The following is a 21988-nucleotide window of genomic DNA, read 5'->3' on the forward strand; positions in this document are numbered from 1 at the left end:
GAATTTTTTTTTAATTTTTCACTATCGTTTTCAGCATTGATTTGATTATAACGGATTGTAAAAGAATGATGACTTTTACCAAAGCACTAAATAGAAATTCTGCATACTTAATGTGTGCGCTGCTTATAAATATTTTAGCCGCTTCAGAAGAAGCGGCGACATTGAAAATGGAGAAAAAAAAACAAAAAAAAAACACATTTTCTCAAGTGTTCACAACGTGGTATTCAAATCGATACTTCATTTATAATCGCCTTGAACTCAATTTGATTATCAGTATCAGCAGTTTTTTTTATTGATTGAACGATTTGATTATCATGTCGTTAAGTTGTAGCAATAATAGTCCAAAAATTGTTATTTTCAAACCATTTTTATTCATTTTCCCTCTTCTCTTTCTCTCTCCGACGCCCTTTTCATTCTAATCGATTCAAATTATTTTCGGATACGTTGTTAATAAGATTTTGTTGAAAAATATGTAAATTCGTTGATCACAAATAATACATGCAAAACGGTGGATGGATCGATCTTCCATTATCCTGGACGTAGCAAAACCGGAATGCAAAACATCACAGAAATATAACGTCTTCTGTGGATGCAGACGATTTTGAAAAGAATGTAAAAAAAAGTCGAAAAGTAGATGCCGCGAGACAAAACAAAACCAGAGCATTGCATTTGCTTTGTTTGCTTCGATTTTATATTGATTTCGATATGTTCTATTCATTTGCAGACTGACGAGAATATATATAAAAATAATTATAGCCTGCAGTCAAAGATGTTCGAAAATTTTGAAATGAATGATTTATGCACCAGTTTCAATCTTTTAATATATTTCTTTTGTAACCGAAAATGGCTCTCGCGCGAACTTGTCGGCAAACACACACACACACACATAAACATGCAGAAATAAAGCAGAAAAGGCGAAAAAAATATGAAATGAAATTTGTGCGAAACACAGCGATATTGGCAACAACGGCGTGTTTTTTTATAGTTGCGTTGCTCTGTTTGAAGTACAATATTTTACAAAAGATTTTATGTTATTGAAATTCGCTTGTTGTACCCATATCGTGAACATTTTAATAATGTTTTTTTCCCCGAAATTGTTTTGTTTGCGTTGATGGTAAACATTTCGATTTTATCGATTCATTCTGTTTATTTTTTCTACAATATATAAATGTATCGATCGAGAACGAGTCCGAAGCGAGGGAACAGAAAGAAAGAACAAAAAACAAAATCAATCGCACAAGATTTAAAAAGCAAACATGTTTATGGTCAGTTTGAATAGATGCTGTATATTTGGCAGACAAATCAAATGCTACGCCATTGAGCTGAAAAATTAAAGGAAAAAAAATAACAACTATAACTCAATGCACAAACCGAAATTTGCATTTGCTTGTCAAATGAAATAATTCATTTTTTTTCTCGTTCACTCGTCGAAAAAAGTATGAACATTGTTTGCGTTCTATGACTTTAATCGATTGTGGTAGTTTAAGTGCCACATGCAGAAAACTGGCGAGAATATTGTTTTTATTTCAACAATAGTTGTTGCTTTTCTCACTGTTTGTATTGCTTGCGTTACACAAAGTGATTGTTTGCGTAGTTAGTTGGTAGACAGCCGTATGATTGCTTCGCAATATTGCAAAAAATATAGACAACACCAAAGTCATTGATGAGGTTCATAAATTAAATTATGAGAGAGGAAAAATCAAAAGAAAAAAATAACATAGAATCTCGATTTAATTTTCTATTTAAATAGGAATCGTGACCAAAAAAATCAATTCGATTCCGGTACACCACACACACACATACTGATCGTGTGCTCGCGCAAATGCAAAGAAGAAGCACTACAACAAAAATATGAACTGCAATTTTATTTTTTTTCTAAAATTGAAAAACGGCGATGATAATTATATTTTCATACTTTAAAAATGTTATTTTGTGTGTTGCATGGATGTATGACAGAAATGAAAACCATTTCTTGCAATTTATAAAGAAATGCAGCAAAGAGTGCGCCGAAAAAAAAGCATCGCCAAACGGAAGAATTGGCCAATGATATATACGAACGAACTAAAAAATAAAAAGAAAAAAATGAGACCCAATGGAAAAAAAAAAATATGCAGAAAAAGATCTCTTTGCGCACAGACAAAAACAAAGCAACGAAAGAGACAGAGAAAAAATAACGAAGACAACAAAAAAAAAATAAATCAGTTCAGACCGAAAGAAACGAACGAGTGAACTACAAAAACCCGATCAGAAACACGCAGATACATATAAATATAATATTGAGCGAGTTCGTCTTTATAGTTTGCCGACTATACGCACGATTTTGCTATGCAAAATGTTTAAATCAAAAACAGATTAATAAATAAAGCGACTTAACGAGATTTTCAAAGCGATGAAATTCCGAAAAATGCAATGCAACAAATTGCAAAATTGTTGCAGTGACCAATTGTCCTTCTTTTTCTCTCTTTCTCTCTTCCTTTTCGTTTCTTCGTTTTAAGCTCGATATCATGATAAAGCAATTAACAGCTGCAATTTACACTTGGAAAATTTGTAATTTACATAGACATTTTTCAAGAGAAAAATTGCACACACACATAAAAACACTAAATATGTATTAGTGATAAATTAGGCACACTGTTTCTAGAGACAGAAGCAACTCATTTTTCAATTCGTTGAGTTCGAATCATTTGTACAAAAGCCACTTCATGGACCCCGAAGATGAAGTTAAAAACAGAATGGCATTGGTTGAATAGCCTCAAACGGTGTACTAATTTGAAATGGGATTCCAGATTTTATTCTGGCCGCTGTTCATGAGTCGCACAGAGTGATCTATGGTAATCAATGTGAGACAAAAGTCAATGAAAACAGCTACAAATATTGAATAACCATTTTGGTGCGTGAAATCGTTTAGAAGAAATTAAAGCATGAACAAACAAAATGTTAAATTTTTTTTTGATGGTGATGTGTTGGTGTGTATGTGTTTTTTTTTTTTTTCGTTTTCAAGAAAATATTTCGGTTCAATGGTTTTTCGTTGAATTCCTTTTGATGGGTACGAGCGCACGCACGACTCAAACCATTCTAATGTTTGTGTCGTCACTTTGCGCAAATGTTTCGATGTAAAAAGAAACCCGAGGGAAAGGTGTGTTTACAGATTCCATTAATTAACTTCAATTTTAAGCGAAGAAATCATTAATTCCACAATCTTTGAAATTGAGAATGTCTTTCTGTCTATCTTTATTTTGTCCATAAGTCGACGTATTTACGCAATGTGCTCTACATGAAAATGGTATTGTGTTGTTGGATTTATATCAAAACCGATTAAATTCCAAAAGTTTCTATGTGTTTTTTTTCTCGACATTTTATCCATGGTGAAATTCAATTGTTGCGATAAGTGTTTTTTTTTTTTGCGCGGATTTCACAATCAAAATTGACGCAAAATAAATCGGATCACTGGTTGGGCACGTTCAATTTTAGAGACATTCAAATTGGAGGAACATGGTATCGTTGGTTTTTTTTATCGAATGTAAACTTCGTGGGTTTTATTGTTGTAAAAAAAAATTATACGCATTCTACACGAGATGTTGTCATCAGATAAGATTCATCAAATTGTATAAAAAAGAGAGAGAGAGACTTAAAGACATGCGGCAAACAGATCTACACTGGGATGTATTTTGCACGTGCAAAAAGTCTTTCTATAATAAATATGTAATAAATGATGTGTATAGATCAGGCGATCTGCTCTCAGAGTTGATTTGTTGTTTTTCTACTCAGATGTTGCACAAAGTATTATTCAACTCGAGGAATAATACCGAAGCATGGAATTTGAGAAAGAGAGTGAGAGATAGAGATAGAAAGAAAACAGCCTCCCGGACCGACACACAGAGTGCACACTCCATAAATTTGTTTAATTGTCAATCTTTGACTACAGATCGACATTCATCGAATGAATTATTGAAATAATTGAAACCAAGCGTCATTGAAATAAAATTGAACAAAACCAATGAAAAAACAACAGACTATAGATCTCTGTCAAAACCGCATTCACATCATTCACATGCAATTTCAAAAAAATTCGATTTTTTTCGATTTAAAAAAAGGCAATTTTGGTTGAATATTTATGCCAGATTATGATTAAAACATATTATGAGGATCTCTCTTTTCGATACGAAATGTTCGTGACTTGAGGATTTAACATATAAATCCAAATTTTAAATTCGATACAATGTGACAGAGTTAGTTATAACCGAAACGATCGATGTATACTTGTGCATTGCGAGTGGGATACATTGTGGTGTGCTGACAAAATCCAGACGACTCAAAACGTTATTGTTCGTCTGTTTTTTTTGCCGCTCTGTGTCGGTGTTGAAATGTTTTCTTTTTCTTTTTTTAAATCAGTTTTCCGAGCACAATTGCATCCCATATCACTCGTTTTTCTGTTGGATGTTGTGACTTTCGATGCGGTCGTTCACATTGAAAAAATCGTCATTGTCAAATAAATTTTATTGTTGAATGCTTTGTATTTTATTGTATGCAATCAAGCGATCCAATTAGAAAAAGAACAACCCAAACGCAATAATATATTTGCCATTCGAATTCATTATATAATCGAAAGTGCATTGAAAACAAGCGCCCTTACCGCGCACTCAAATACACACACAAATGGCGACAAATCGCAACAAATCCAAAAAATGTTCATTTTTTTGTCGTTTCCTTCTTGGGACAGATATCAGATTTAAAGCGATTTCGTCGTATTTTCCTGCTTGTTGTTTTGTCGTCTGTAATTTCATTTTCAATATCGCACATGCATCATTACATACATGCATATACTGTTCAACCGTTTCAGAGTTATACAATGCATGAGACATATGTAAAAGAAAGAGATATTGGAGATTGAGCGCAAGCGACCACACTATAATTGGTCTGCATTTTTTTTCGCTTGTTGCTGTTGAAAAACAGACGTGCTCGCATTCGTTATCAGAAAACAAAACGAGATCTAGACCCATTTTAAAACAAAAATTTAATTGAACTGATGGGGACCAACCTCATTCTGCGGTGTTTGTAGTGTCTTTCGTCTTGGAGGACGATCCAAATGGTTCGAATCATATTCAACTTCAAAATAAGAACATCATGCTGGGATATTTCGATCGCATCGTTAAATCGGTTAAATGGCGTTCACGGTGATTTAACAAAGCTGTTGTATGTTGATTCGAATATTCAATGTTGAAAGTTTGTTTGCTTTCCCAAGTAAACGCCACAGTATACATAGCAACTTCAGAAAAAAAAAATGGACAAAATTTATTTAATTTTTTCTTTCTTCGTCTCTTTCTTGTGATGTGGCAAAACAAATGCAATTGTAATCAAAATGAATGATGATCGCTCGACAAATGTTTATCGATGGACGATTTCGTACAGTATCTAAAACTGAACGACAATTAGCCGAACAACAAGTTTAGTTTGTCGGGGAATTTATTTCGATCAATCAATCCTGGCAAAGGCGTGAATGAGAAATGACAACAATTGAATTGATTTTGTCAGAGATACAAATTTCACTACGACATTGCATTCGATGTGATAGGCATACATATAAATAGTAGATCAGTAATTGAGCCTATAGTTGAGTGCGACATAGTAAATATTCAATCAAACTAAAAACAAAAATAAATAGTAAATATACACTAAACGAACGTTTTCAGTATAGCGCACATTAGTTAATATTGACAGAATCACAAATGAGGAAGCTTATTTATGCCATTTTATAGTCAGTTAGAGATTAATGCAAATGTCGTATTCATTTTAAATTAGCTGAGAAGAGAAGAGAGACAGAGAGAAATGCAAACGCACGCATTTCAAGCAAACCGAACAGAAATAAAATCAAACATCAACCAAAATTATGTTGCCACTGTATCATATCGCATGTAAAATACTCAGTTTGAGATAGAAACGAAATACAAAACTAAAAAAAAATAAACTCACATCACATTGAATAACGATTTTGTGTTTTAAATCGATTAAATTATATGTATGATATTTTTGCACACTTTTGGCGAATCGACTGAAGGAAAAACCATTCGATTCGGCATTTTAAATTGCACTAATATAGCCGACGTAATTTCCAACATAATGATTTCCATTTAATTTATTTATACATATTTTAATAGCGATATGGTTTTTGCTTTTTTTTCTGTTTTCAAATCTGTATGCTTCTACGGATTACCAGTCAGCCAAACAAATCGCATGAATTATTACTTTATGATTTGCACACTTTTACGGTATGGCTCATGTGTATGTGAGTGTTTGTTAGTTAATCGAGCTAATGGGTATGCGTTTCCAAGGATGGCGCATTTATGTTGTTGTCACATTCGTTTGATGATATTTGTTTTATCTTAATTTGTGGACGTTTGTCGTTGCATTTGAGAGTCAGAAATGATTTTATGGTCGTTTTTTTGCAAATACAAATTGTTGAAATATATTTATGCACATTAGAGAACAGTAAATGGTAAAAAACTGCCGATACTCATCGGCAGATTGATGGAATTGGCAATGGTATCTATCTGTCGATCAATGCAGTGCTCTTGTTTATGATTTTTAATATAAAATGGTTAATTTTTTGTTAAACGTGTCGATGGGTGATTGCTACTGGCTCAAAGTTTAATTAACAGGCATAACAAAATAAGAAATATGGACAGAATCAGTATGAAATATTCACATGACTACCAAATAAGAAGTCACAAATATGGCTATGCGAAAGCCATAAATTGCAAATAAATCATTTCACTTTTCTATTCACATACGCAAACGTCTATATATGCAACAGGCTATTAGATGAGTATTGGCGCTGACGCGTTTACACAAATCTCTGTCCAATTCAAAAAAAAAAAAAATCATTTCATTTTATAAATCATTTGAAATGCGAACAAAACTGACTATTATTATTGTCTTCAAATATCGTAGTTGTAGGTGGTTTAACCACATTCACAATATCAAATAATCGCATCTAAATATATGCCCAATATTTGTATATGACGTTAAGCACTTTAAAGTTTTGATTTTATTTCATTTTTTGAATACGATATGACGTTGTGACGCATTATGGAATTATTTTCTTACAAAAAAAATGTACTGCACTGTGGTCGTCGTCGTCGTCGTGGAGGTAGGTCAAAATATATGGCGAATACGAGGATACGAAATGAATTTTTTTGGCTGTTGTTCGGCATCAAATTGCCATCGCCACACTAAATTACAAGCTACTTTACACGTTTATTCTGTTTGGTGCATGCGACGAAAGAGTGAGTTGTGTTCCCTTTAATTGCACTCAGAATGACCGACTGAAGTATCAATTAATGTTGACACTAACGAAATATTTCGAAAAATAATAAAATTTATGATCTGCACATAGAATCGAAAACCGCCAAGTATGACCAGTGCTCAAATCGCACTTAAACCATATCAAGCCAAGATGTGATTCAATCACATATCGGTTCGGTTTGCTCATTCGCTTTTTTTTCTTCTTCTTCTTTTTTGTTGCTTTACGTTGCCGTCTTTTTGGTCTCGGCATAAACGAAAGACAAACATTTCCAACTAGCTTGTAGTCAAATGCATACGAAGTTCGATGGAAGAGAAGAAAAAAAAATTCACCGTATTCTGAAAAATAACGAGCGACATTACGAGGCTTGTGGCTGTGTTTTAAATTGGCGTCTCGATTACATGACCGCACTAAATTTAAATACTTCGGTGATAATTTTGAACATAATCCATACAAAAATCCATATACACTATATTGTACTCGAGTGTGTAACAAAATAATAGCCCAGACGACGAGGTAAATCAATTTAATATACAATTCAAATGAAATCGAACGCATAAATTGATTCTATTTAATAAGTTGGTTATTGCATCGCAAAAATAAAATCCAGATAAATTCATATGGATATTAACTGAAAGAAAATGCAACTTTTGATGATGACATCTCGTTTTTTCGTTTATCCAAAAATTCATATCAAACATAATGTACGGAGATACTCTTTTCTTAGCTTAAGCAAATATTAAACTTATTAACAATCATCAACCGATCAATCGACAGAGAGATAGAGAAATGTGAATTGATTTGTAACGAAGCGCATGAATTATGTGAATATTTTGGAATTATATGTCTCATTATTGCCACTATATTTGGTCAATAAGATTTTTCCTAGTTTGTGCATAACTTAATTTGTTCGTCGATATTTTATGTCGAATGTTCGATGTTAATGCTCATGTTGATGTTGATGTATGTATTACCCGTAAGATATTTGATAGGTTTCGAGTGTGGTTTTGAGTGCTTCTTGTTGTGTGCGCACACCAAGTTGACTAGCATTCTATTTTCATTTTCTTTGCCATTGCTGTTTTGGTCGATAGCGCTACCGTAATAGCATTTGATATATTTATATCAAATGATCGGTAATATATGTTTTGTTTCGTCTTTATAATAAATCTCTGTGGAGAAAAAATATGGCCCAATAAGATACTCTATTCACACGCACACCAATAGAGAGAGAGAGAGAGAGAGAGAGAGAGAGAGAGAGAAAGATGGTCTTATTGCATCAAATGTTACGGCATGTGTCAATATATTCTTGGACATTTTCTCCTCACACAAGATAAGCTGGTGGCGATGCGATAACGGTTGCAAAACGGGGCCATTGTTAATCATACACACTGAGCCATTTTTTTAATTGACAATATATTTTATATGTGCACGGTGAAGTGCGTGCGGATGCATTGCAAACAATAAAAACAAATGCTACCAATTTATTTCATGTTGGCTTCTGATCCAGATTCTGCTGAATGTTGGCAGGAAATTCATTTCTCACGATAACAACAGACAGCTGCCGAATGGATTCGAAATATGTGTCCAGATGTCAAAATACTACATTCGATACAATGGAACAACTTTGTTTTTTTTCGTTCAATTTTATTTTTTGTTTACATCGTTCAATAGCAAATCCATTTCGCTTTTTATGAAATGGTTTAGGTTGTTCTCATGTTGGTCTCACTTTTCTCCTCTCTCGATCGTTTGCTCTCGCTGTCCAAATTATTATATCAGTTATGTTTGATCATTGCCTGAGAGGATCTCACTGTCACCCTTTCTTAAACTGAAGCCTAATCAAGTTTCTGAATGATTGCAAAAATGTGATTTTGAATAATATTCAATTAATCATCGATATCAGTGAATGTAATCCTGTATAACAATTCGGTCACATCTTTTTTTTCTTCACTCGTTGAATTTAATCGTCGGTACTATCAATTATGGCCCTTTATGGTGCCATGACTTTTATGCCATCAATAAACAGTTCACAAAAGGCATTGTCTATACGTATCAAGTCTCTATTGTCGCATGGCACATCATTTCTTTGAAAACAAGAAACAAATAAAAATTGTTTGAATACATGATAAAATCTTTTAAGTGCACATAAAAGCTTTATATGTCTGTCACGATCTCTGCCAGAATCTCTTTCTCTCTGATATCTCTGTTATTGTGAAATGGATCAGAGTATGCGATTCGTTTTTCTCTTGCAATTTGGGTGGAACAAATCATTTTTTTTTGTTTTGTTTTGTTTTGCATTTGATTTTATGGCACTGGAGCTTGTGCGCCGGCTCAATTCCAACAACACAATACTTGTAACCGCCAACAATTTTTCTTCATTCCAAAATGAAACGGAAATGATTAAAGCGAAACGGATTTCAAGATTTCATTCATTTGATTTCTGATCATATTAAGGCGATGACTTAACCTTACACTCATGATTTCCTTGTGTCTCAATTTTTGCCTTTCTAAATTGTTCGATTATTTATTTCTAGTTCAACTTATAGGATTGGTCTCGATTATACGAAGTCTTTTAATTAGTCGTTATAATTCAATAAGAAAGAGCGCACACAAGTTGTTATGCGCATAATTTGCAAATTTACCGAGAAAAAACAACAACAACAATTGAAGCGGTGAAATGCAAGTCGGTTGTTTTCCTCAAATTCGGCAAAAATTTGCTGTAAAATGTGCGCCAGGGTAAATTGTGATTTGCAATGAATTGTATACGTGCATAGTAATAATCAACTGAATTGGTAATTTTATGCTCTTGGTTTTTTTTTTTCAACTTGGAGTGTGTACAGCCGAATCGCTTGCAGAGCGCCAAACCTATTGATAATGATTTTCAATAATCAATTCCGTTGAGTTGCAGTCACGCGCATTTCCCAATGAAAATGAATCGTGAATGAAATGAGAAAAAGATAATTTGTTTTGTGGCACTTAAATTCTATTTCAGAGATCATTACCGATTGTATGGTATACATGTTTATGTATAAAAAGCATTATATCGTCGTGATGCGTCGTCTTTTGTTGAGGTGGAAAATTTTTGTGCGCTTGGTTTGTAGCCTGCGGACCGTTTTATGTTATCTATTGCGTTAGAGGCGATTTCAATTTTTGTTACCAGTTGTAACGTTGTTTTTTTTTTGTTGTGTTTAATCCACCATCAATGATCCGCAGCCAATAATTTCCAAGGCGCATTTACAACATTAGAATTTTTGGTGTATGTGAGTGCATGGGGCAAAATGCAGTCGACTGCATGCATTCATGCACCTCTTGTTTTTTGCTTCAAAAAATTTATTGCTCTCGGAGACCAGTTTTTTTTCTTTTCTAGCAAAATATATTGAAAGCAGGAAAATCACAAGAACGATCGCTTGTGATCGAAATGCATTTCACGTGTGCGCGTGTGCGCATGCTTCGAAGTTCGAACCGTATTGATGACGGAACAATCGAAACACATTTTAAGCGCACATTTTTGCTGTTTTTTTTTTGCCACAAATAAAAACAAATGATAATAATAAATTTCCTCAAAATGAATCTCTCAAGAATATAATGTAACACATCGAGTCATTTGGTCTCTGTTCTATGCATTTCAAAATCGTTTCAATTGCGACTTCACTGTAAGACATACGACTTTAAGTTCTCAATAAGCAACGATGTTTTATTTGTATGTGTGCCTTCTTTGGTCTCATTTATATTATGCGACATTCACAATCCAATGGTTCGTCTCTGTTTTTGTCGTTGTTGTTGAACAAAAAAATCCAATTTAATTACAACCTATGAAATATAGATTATTCGCCTCTTAAAGAGACGCAACTAAAACGACAACTGTAAAGAGAGGAGAAAAAATGACACTCCAATCCATGCTTGGCTAATGTCACGCTTACATGCATATTTTTACGGCATTTAGCATGGAACTGAATGTTCATGCACTTACATAACTTGCAATTGCTTTGCGTTTACCATGTGATGATTATCATTATAAAAAAAGATCTACTCGCAATTGGTTAGCTTCAATTGGCATTTAAACGTCGCACAATCGTCATTTCAAACTGACTTGACTATTAAACGTGTGTATCGATGGCGTTTTATTTCCATCTAGTTTCGGTTTTAACGTTACATTAAGACATCTTCAAATTTTTTAAATTGCCGTACATTATTATGTGAAGATTATAAAGGCGCGCGCATACATACAGATGCTCTGTTATACTCACAAGGAACCAGATCAAAAATATAACACGATGCTGTTTTTCGAATGAACTTAAGCTGATTTGGCCGAAAGATTCACATCGTGTTTTGTGCTTGCCCATGATTATGATAACGATGGTTAAATGCAATAAATTATACGTTTGCGTTGCGTGATCACTAAAATGATTTACCTATTCGACGCGTGCAAAACCATTGCCACAACAGCGTACTGCATCGTTCGTTACACTCTTAAGTAGATTCGAGGCAATGAAAAAAAGAAAACGAAATCGGGATTTTATTTTTGATCGAAACTCTCACAAGAGAAGAAGAAAAACAAAAGCAAATCGACTCAAAGAACTTATGCGAAAGGTGTTTATATGAGTAAAAATTGTGAAAATTAAAATACTATCATCAAACCAACTGAAGTTTATTATTCCTATTTTATCCATAAATGGTATGACACATTTTCTTCTTTCGACTATTTCACAGTGTCGTGTCAAAGGCACACTCTGCATTGTTCATTGGCCAAAGAGAAAGAAAGAGCGAGAGAGAACAAAATCGTGTGTATGTGCGCTTGTTTGTATGTGGAGACAAATTCGTTTCAACATGTTCCAAATCAATTATCTGGAAAACTTTTGGAGCTTAGTTCAATTCAAAAGTGAAAATGAAATGCAGCTGATGTCAAGATGTTGGCAAAGGCAGACAATGCACTTTGTTACACAATCGAACATGCACAATATCGTGCTATAAAGTAAATATAAGAAATTTCCTGCTTCAAAATGCAAATGATGATTGTTGTTGTTGTTGCTGCTGCTGCTGCTGTTTTTGTTGATTTTATTGTTATGTGTGTTTGTATATAGACAATATATTGAAAATTTCTAAACAACCCACTGGTATACATTTCCTTGAAATTCAAGCGGAGCACTGAACGTGTGAAATAACATCAATTTCGATAACTCTTTTGTCAAGTTAGTTTGGTATGTATTATTTAGAGAGGGCTTACATTTAACTTCAATTATACACCAGTTTAATCTCATCTAATTCATATTTCAAGAGGTCGTTACAGCTCTGTAGTTTTTTTTATCGTCATCCATTACTCCAAGTGGACTTTTTGTTTTGTTTGTTGTTCATACTAGAAAAAAAAAAAGACAGAAAGTGTTGAGGATGAACGACATTTGAATGTTATTTTCGATGGTGCGGTGTGATATTTGATGGGTGATTTAATGTTCGCTCTTGAACTTTTCCGAGTGTAAGTTTGGCATTTTTGTGTACATTGTGTGTATGTGTGTGGGTGTTTGTGATCTTGAAGGATGAGAAAACTTTCTCTGTATTCCGAGAAGTTTAAGTCGACAAATTGATTCGATAAAAAAAAATTAATTTGTGATGATAAACAACGAACTAATCTATGGTCATTTTATGACCCTGAAACGATTTGTATTGGACGAAACAAAAAGAGAGAAAGAGAGTACTTAGAAACGGAACAAGATTATAATTTGAGAATAAAGTCACGATTTGATTATCTACACCAATCGAACGCGGCATGCTTTGATGGGGCGAGAGCAAAGTACCTAGGTCATGAAAATCATGTGATTTATGTTAAAACGTGAAAATCCAATGAAAAAGGAAAATTAAAGATATTCACGACCGAAATTGGCACGGAAATTGCGATAAATTGAAACATGCGAAAGTGTGTGTGTTCGCTTTGAATAGACACCAAAATCGAATCGATGATTATTAGAGAAAATCTATAGTTGAGAATCTTCATTGAATTTGTGCACATATTTTATGTGTGTGTGTGTATATAATAAGCGTATAATCAATAATTGAAATCATTCACAGACTAGCATAAATAAAAATGGTTTCGTTAAATATGCGTGCACCCATAGTATGTAGACACAATAATGACACGATCCCCCGAATGATAAAAATAAGTTCTGTGATGGTCGATTGATTGCGATTCTATTGAATCGAAGTAATGCGGCTGTTGTAATAATAATAAAAATAATAAAAGGAAAGCATGTCATTTCATTTCGTTTCCCTCACTTCAATCGAGTGTCCGTTCGCCGCTAGTGTGTGCCATATAGTTCAAAGAGATTTCTTTTATCGATTACAAAAATATTTAATTTTGGGTCAGGGTCCCATTATTGTTTGCTATTCTACATATACACAAACAACATTGGAAAGAAAAAAAAACATTTATACATGAGGGAAAAATTACATTGGAATATTTCATATGGTCACATGTTTTGTTTTCATCGTCACTGATGCCTACACCGTCGCCGATACTGCTGCTGTTGATTTTTACTTTCGTTTCATTCGCCACACATTTCAACACGAATCGAAAGCTTTCTAATAGACGATACAAATTACAATCGCCTGTTTTAATATAAAAAGAGACCCCCACCGAAAAAACCGACAGCACACAATATCGTGAAAATATGATATTTTAAATATCCATAGTAAATGCTCATCGAATCATAAGAATATTATTTATGTTGTGTGCCTAGAATGGTTAGTCAATCATGCATATTTCGTATTTATGGAAAAATAAAATAAAAATTAAAACATGTTTACCACCATACCTGTGACCCAATTAAATACATTGGCCAATTCTTGCTCGGTTGTGGTGAAATAGTGATATCAAATTTATAAATAGCCACAAACATTTTCCAAATCGAAAAATCCTCAAGACATGTAAATGTAGTTGGAATTAGCATTTATTTCACGCACAATTGAATGATCTGAGTCAAGGCAATTTGTCGTAGCGCTATACTTAGCATGTATTTATATTAATGTAAGAGAACAATTGCCGACTTTTCACCGGCCAAACCTTTTCACGTTCATTCTCGTCTGTGTTTTTTTTGTTATGGTTACATATATGCGATTTTTTTTTTCTCTTGCTCTCATTGGATTAATCTTGATAATGAAATTGACCTATTTGCATTGAAATGTTAAGGCTGAATCCGGCTGCGTGTTTAACCATGAGAAAGTCGTGAATCATTTAATCGAAATTGAAAATGATTTGGAATTCTTAGAATCGGAGTTTGAATAAAGAGTGTCCTTTGGTCATTTGTTGCCGTGATAGTCGTTTTGGAGGGTCTTTTTATTGAATAATTAGGACGAAATTTACCAAAAAACAAAAAAAAACAATTTGCAACAAGTCTATCGGTGGAAAAGGTACCATGGCAGAACAATTAGGCGCGGAACCCCAAAAAATAATTGTGAGCTCATGGCTGATTGCGATAAGTAAAGATTTGATATGTTGATTCAACTGGGTATTCGGGACAAGTGATTTTATTGTTTTTTTTTTTGGGTATTACACATTGTGCATTGTCAGAGTTCCAAATGAAAATAAAATTAGAGTAAAAATTGGATTTCAAACAATCAACTTAATTCTAATGGATTTGGTATTTTTCTTTCTCCTTTTTTCTATGAATTTAGATCGAATTTGGCACAGGATTTGGAATGAAACGATGGCGGCGAATTTGATAAATCAGCCGATTTCATGACAACTGAATCCAAATTAATTTTTTTTTCTTTTTATTTCGAGTATACACTTCTTTTTTGACTTTAATGAAGCACACTAGTTTCAACAACATTCAGTGCCTTATGTTGGTTTTTGTGTGTCAATGAAGAAGAAAAAAAATTCGATTTCGTGAGTGCTTCGAATGAATACAGACAGCAAAGCAAAAATGACTTAATTTTCTATTTCGCCCAATTACTACTCGAAAATCAATCGTATGGTTTCATTTATAGTTCACCACAAAAAATATAGTGTTTATTTTGCCGCGTGTGCTCTTAACACAAACCACTCATCCCGACTCACTCTCTTGCACACCGGCAGAATTCAAATGTAAAAATTTCGAATCGTAATTATGCTGAGTACAAGTTTATGACGCCATCGACATATTCCGTACACGCGACAGCTTTCAAACCAAGACACACCATCAGGTAAGAAGAACCATCTACAAAACTTGAAAATAAAAATAAAGCCACAAAAATCGTCTCATTTATGATTTCACTGTGACGCAAAAGAAATATGTAAAATCGAAGAACTTTTAGGTGACTCTCAAGTGTTTGCAATAATAATTATATTACAATTACATGACACTCTACACTCTTTCAAGTGACGGTGTACTAAATCGAACAATTCGAATGTTCGCAAACTTAGTTTAAAACAATGCACTATCTTGATACAAGTGCAAATACTTTGTATAAAACGAAATGCAATATTTTGACAAAGCGATAATAAATGTGAAAAAGCGATAGAATGAGAGAGAGAGAAAGAGAGAAACAGATTGCAGTAGCTGTTAGCACTTCAGTTCATCGTGCATAAAACATTATACATCATATGGACACGAAGTTGTTAAAAGTAATTGCTGATAGTTTTTCATCAACAAAATTATAAACTGGAAGAAAAAAAATATTTTCGTTATTTTTTTTTCGCAAAAAAATTCTTCACGGTTCATTCCGTGTACAAGCAGAAATTCCAATCTGAAGTATTCACACAAGATACACTGAGTATGTATGCTCCGTACAAGTGCATTGGAAATGCTTCGGTGTACAATGTACATTGTTTCTTTTTCGATTTTTTTTTACTTTTGTTCTTTTGAGTAGCGATAGCGTGCAGTCAGAATAGTATAGTAACAACTTCTTCTTATTATTCGTTTTTTGATGATTATTAGCTTTGTTGATTGCCACAATTATGTTGGTTGTTCGAAGTTGTAGGGCTTCGAGTCATGTATTTCAATCGTACAACGCGTGTCAAACGAATGTTAAGTATTACTTCGTTATGGAATCGACAGATTTTCATGGAGCTTATGATGTACTCTCACTTGTTCTCTATGTCTTTTTCGTTTAATACATTTCAAATGTCTTATGTAATATATTGTGGTAGCCATTTGACCATCGGAATTAAATGGAATTTTATCAATGAATTTTTACGAAAATCAATAATTCTATATATTTTTGAATGAAGCTTTTTTTAGTCGGAAGTTACGTGCGGATAACAATCTCAAAGCCATGCGAACAAAATAACAAAAATAAATGAAAAGCAGAGAAAGAGATAGAGAGAGAAATAGGCATTTTCATCGAATTTACCTGCCTTGGTAGATTTCTTTGATTATAGACTAGACATAAAATTGTCTTATTGATTCAAATTATTCGTTTCCTTTTATCGCGGTAGCAAAAATAGACGTTCATAGAAAAAAAATATATACAATCTAAACGATTTTTATAATGTGTGCATTTTTGTCATTTATGATAATTTTTTTCGCGCAATTGCTTGAAAATGGCATTCAAAGTACGAACAAGACAACGAAAAAAGGCAGCAACTGAAAAAGAATCCAGCAACATTAAACGCCATTACTTCGTGTCATACACAAATCATTGTATGTAATTGATCCAGAAAATGTGAAACAAAAAAAGAGAAACAAATCGTAATTGCATTGGTTAGTCCACAATCAATTGAAATTTTTTTTACATCTCTGTCGATCTCTCTGTTTGTCTCTATCCGCTGATCGCTAAAATTGCAAAAATCAAATCAAATTAACAAAATGAAAAACTACAACAAAAATAAAATCGTAAATGTGTGTGTATGTGTGTGTGCGCAAGCGGTTTTCTTAATTATTACAATTTATGAACATTTGACATAAACAGTTTTGTTTACGTTTTTAGTTTCCGCCACAGTTTTTCGATCGATCGTTTGTCGCGGTACAAATGCAGCCACACGTTGGACCGTTGTTGTTCTATATGCACCAGTGTATCTCATGTGAATGTGTTAGTATGCATGGATTCGGTTGTATTGCTTTTGCTATTCAAAAAAAAAGAAGTGTGCATATTCAAAAGGTAGAAATTGAAATTGTGGTTGCATAACCAGTTTTTTGATGGTAGAGACCCAAGAGAATAGACACTAAATTGTCGACTTTGGTCTGGCAGTAACACGGACTGAACCAAAATATATGAAAAACAACCATTGAAAAAAGTGTACGAAAATAAAAAAAAAAATGATAAAAAAGAGAAGAAAAAGGCAAACAGCGTCACAAACATAAAAAAAGGTGACTGAAACGGGTTTCCATTTGCGAAATGAATTTTGTGTGCGACGTGAGTGCGGGTAAGAATGGAGTCGTAGATTCATGGTTACGGAGCATTCGTATTCTATTGCACGTTTTTGTCTCTCGAGCAAATTAAATCGATCTGTGTATTGCATTCGCCGTCGAGACCATTATTCAATGGCTTCAAATCTTTCGTGTGCGTTTTAAATTGTGTATTTGTGTGTATTTATTTTTACTCGTTTTCTTTTTATTATCGAATTTTCATTTCGACGACAATGCAGCGTATATCGAGTGAAATGTGAATATGCGCGCGCTCATTCTCCAGATAACGATTTAGTATGTTCATATAGTTTTTCATAAGAAAGAAAATAATGTTTCGATCGCACTAAAATGCAAATCCAATTGATACAGATGCATTGCACTATCTTACCTCTACCGAAACCATGTGCACGACTGCATATATCATTTACAATTTTCAATATTTCACCATATATAAATTAATATTACGGAAAAAACCTACACCAAAAAAAGCAGCAACAGCAGCAACAACATCAACAAGATATACTAAACCATTCTTCATCTAAGAGTCGCGATTTTACGTCTATTGATTGTTTGATTTCTTTAACGATCGCATAAAATGCTTATGTGATCTTTTGTATAGTGTTTTGTTTTTCTCTTCTGTGTGCGCCTTTCGAGTGACTTTTTTTCAGTCTTTCCCTCCCCCCATCTCTATCTCTCTCTCTCTCTCTCAGCCAATTCCACATGGTCAATGCATTACGTATTTCAAATTCGAATTCAAGTAGTGAAATTTAGATAGCGGTTTCACCGTTGACTTTCCTATTTACTGGGATAGTCGCATTTCGGTGTGCTAAAATTGAAGCATATTACAAGACACATTGTGCACATTAATTGAAATACGCGAACCGATTTGACAACCGGCAACTGTGTAATAACAACAACGCAAAACAATAAAAACAAACTCGTTTTTTTTTGTCTTTTCACTGAGCTAATCACCCAAAAGGCAACTCTAAGACACTATGTGTGTCGATGCATTTGTTTGTGTGCATGAGGCTGTTTTTTTTTGTTCAAGTGACCTTTTATACAATGTATGTTATGTGCCGTTCCTTTATTTATACTGTTAATGGCAAGATTTTTGAACGTATTTTTCTCGATGCATCAATATATAAAAGGAAAATAGATCGAACAAAAATTCTGCCCCGCACATTTTTCGCATCAAAACAAAGCAAAAATTTGGTGTTACGCCTATTTCAATTCATTCCATATATTTCATCAAATATTTTCACACTTGATCATTTAATGGATGATCTTTGACTCGATCAAAGTATAAACATTAAAGCTCGACCTGACTTAATTACAAAAACATTAGTATTAGAGAAACATTTGACTATGCGGCTGGTTGAAACAGAAAAATTGTCGACAATCGTTATAGTCATGCATCGTCATGCTGGCAACTGATATGTAACATTATAGCTCAAAACCAAATGATTATTTTTCAGATCAGATTTGATTCGTTAGTTAAATCGAATTTTGCATATGTCTACCTTTTTTCAATTCTGTAAAGGAATCACTTTGAAATGCTTTGGCGTCTAATAGCATATAACAAGAAAATCATTTTTTACGTGCTACTGTCATCATTATTCATACACGATCAACCTTATATCCAAGTTACGTATCACATAAAATAATTGAATGTGTAGACGATAAAGTTGCAGTTACTTACTACGGCCGGCAAAAACCGGCTTTGGAAAATATTCAAAATGCATAGCGTTGTTTTAGTCACATACATTTCATCATAATCGTTTGCTCATTTTAAACTAAAACATTTCTGAACAGGAAAAAAAACCATTTAATGTCTTTGATTTTGAAATAATTTAAAAGAAAAAATATAAAATATAGACACATTTTTTAAGGAAAGATACGTTTTTTCACTCGTTTCGATCGATTTCTTGAGTTCAAAGTTAATGCAAATAAAAAACTGCGTTGTTTTAGAAGTTACGATTATGAGAAATGACTCTGACCAAAGACTTCAATGTGATTATTCAAATTTTATAGGTTACTTGCATGTAATGAAAATCGTCTGCATCGATGCAGAGTGATTAAGATTTTATTCAACTATAAAACATACAAAAGTATTATCTCGCTTGATTACATCGGATACGTGTTTATTTATTTCAATAAATTAAAAATATGTGTTGAACTTGAATTGTTCATTATATATTTGTCCAAAATTTTGCAAATTTAGTCGTTAATTTATTTATTCTTTAAGGGTTCCGCCTCAAGCATTTGAATTTTCAAATATTTTTTCAACGAAGAGTATAAACCAATCCAAAACGAAAGTCAATTTTGAATTGTCTACGACCGATGTAATTTCAAAAGTTCCAATAGTGATTGTTAAAATGAGTTCCAAACTCGATTCATGTTATTTGTTAAGATTATTGGTCAAATGAAGTGCTTATAATATAAGTCTCTTACGATTTTGGAATATTACTAGTGCTGTAGCAAAAATGACAAAAAAAACATTATGTTCACATGCGTACTTCCATGAAAATGTAGGTGAACATTCATATTACCTTCCTGTGTTCATAAAAATAATAATAAACACCAGAGAATTATAGAGTTTAGTCATAGGTGTAGTAAGAAATGTTTGCTTTGTTTGTAATGTTGTCACAATTTTCGGTTGATTGAGAATACTTTTGAAATTCAATCCAGTTATTAATCATGAATATACATTGTGCATTGTGTCAACCCTTTTTCGACCATAAATATATCGTTTAAGTGAAAATATTGAAGAAAAAGACGAAAAAAAAATGCCAAACAAGAATGAAACCAACAATGCATGTTCAGATTTATCGATATGTATATATGTTTGTATTCAAGGAAGACAAAACATTTTCTGTTTAACCAACAATTGTCATAAATTTATGCATGCACAATAGCAAATGTGGGCTGATGACCGTCGTCGATTCCATTCAAACTCATTTTTCATGTTTCAATTTAAATTTTAATTGCAAATTTTAATCCAAGACAAAACTGAATATTTTTCATGTCATACAAATACACATATCCAAATACACAATAATATCGAAAATTGAATTTATTGTTTTGCCCATTGCACAGTAATTGTTTTCTCTCATTCGTCGAATTTAATTCAATTTAATTCAATTCATTTGATTAGTGGGCTGCTTTTATCGAATATTCTCATAAAGCATCAATTGATTCTATTGCATCGTAGATTTCTCTTGCTGTTTCATGCAATTCAATAAAATTGACGGTTGGAAAATAGAAATGTTACAACGGAAAATTCTGACAAAATTATTTATAAAAATACAAACGATGACAAAATTAATCGTTAAAAACATGCAATTTTCACACGTAAACCATAAGAAAACAAAGATATAGTTTTGCTAAGGATTCGCCATTTTTAATCCATTGCCATGGTCAGAACCATCAGCTTATTAAAATGGTCATTTTACCGCCATTTTTCACATTCCTTAAAATAAATGGCAACCGATGAACGAAAAAAGCCCAGCTCTGGGCCTCGAAAGAAAGTAACACACATCAAAGGCAAGTTACATTGAAGCAATGCTTTTATGTGTGCACAAATGTCACCTTTGTTCAATAATATGCAAGCGTGCATATGTTAAATGGCATGTTTTTAACAATTATTGCCATTATATGAGCTTGAAGCCTTAATTTAAAATGCATGAGGCTTGAAAGTTCACGCCAATTGCAAATAAAAATATATATATATATATATGTGAACAATGTACCGACGCTGATTTTCGAAGAGAACCTTGAATGAATTCCGAAAAAAAGTGCATGCACATATTTTGAAATAAAAGTGTTTAATTACTGATTACAAACTATTAAATATTGTAATACTTTGTAAACAAACAATTAAGTTTAAGAAAAGAAAGTTGGGCTTGGTCTAATTTTTCGCATGAAGTTTTCTGCAACTCGAAATAACCACATGATTTATGTGGGGAAATAATTTATGTGCAGGCAGATGAAGATCTCTGATAAGAAAATACATTTTCTTATGCCTGACCCATTCGAAAAATCAAATAAACGCGAGAATTTATTCATTTTATTTAACTTCTGGTCTTTGCTGACGATTTCACAGAGATGCAGTTTTGAGTGAATGTGAAAACAAAAAAGCGGCTTTTATGTGGTGCATAAAAAGTGTCTAAAAATATAATAAATATTGCTTTGGGAAGCTGTTCCAACTGCGAGCCATTATTGGCATTTAATTTGGCTTTTTTTTTCTTCTTCTTTCGGCTTGAACATACAAAAGAGATTGCAATGTTTACGAGTCAAAATTTATACGCCAATCCATATGAATGATTTAGAAGACGAGCGAAATTATGCAAGCAACATCGGTTTTTAGAAACATTCG

At 33.1% G+C, this 21988-nt stretch overlaps 1 protein-coding gene across 4 annotated transcripts in view; it reads left to right on the top strand.

The window, feature by feature from the left end:
- Positions 1-21988, top strand: part of LOC116338434 (cadherin-86C) — a 51957-nt gene that overhangs the window by 8991 nt on the left and 20978 nt on the right. For all 4 annotated transcript variants that reach the window (XR_004200894.1, XM_031763675.1, XM_031763676.1 and 1 more), the window contains one exon: positions 14960-15469. Coding sequence is in view for 3 of the 4 variants with exons in the window: in XM_031763675.1 (XP_031619535.1) it covers positions 15411-15469 (59 nt within the window). In the remaining variant the exon portion in view is untranslated. The remainder of the gene's footprint in view (positions 1-14959; positions 15470-21988) is intronic.

The sequence above is a fragment of the Contarinia nasturtii genome, unplaced genomic scaffold (genome assembly GCF_009176525.2).
Source record: "Contarinia nasturtii isolate CC-2019 unplaced genomic scaffold, AAFC_CNas_1.1 Cnas_scaffold_414, whole genome shotgun sequence".
Lineage (NCBI taxonomy): Eukaryota > Metazoa > Arthropoda > Insecta > Diptera > Cecidomyiidae > Contarinia > Contarinia nasturtii.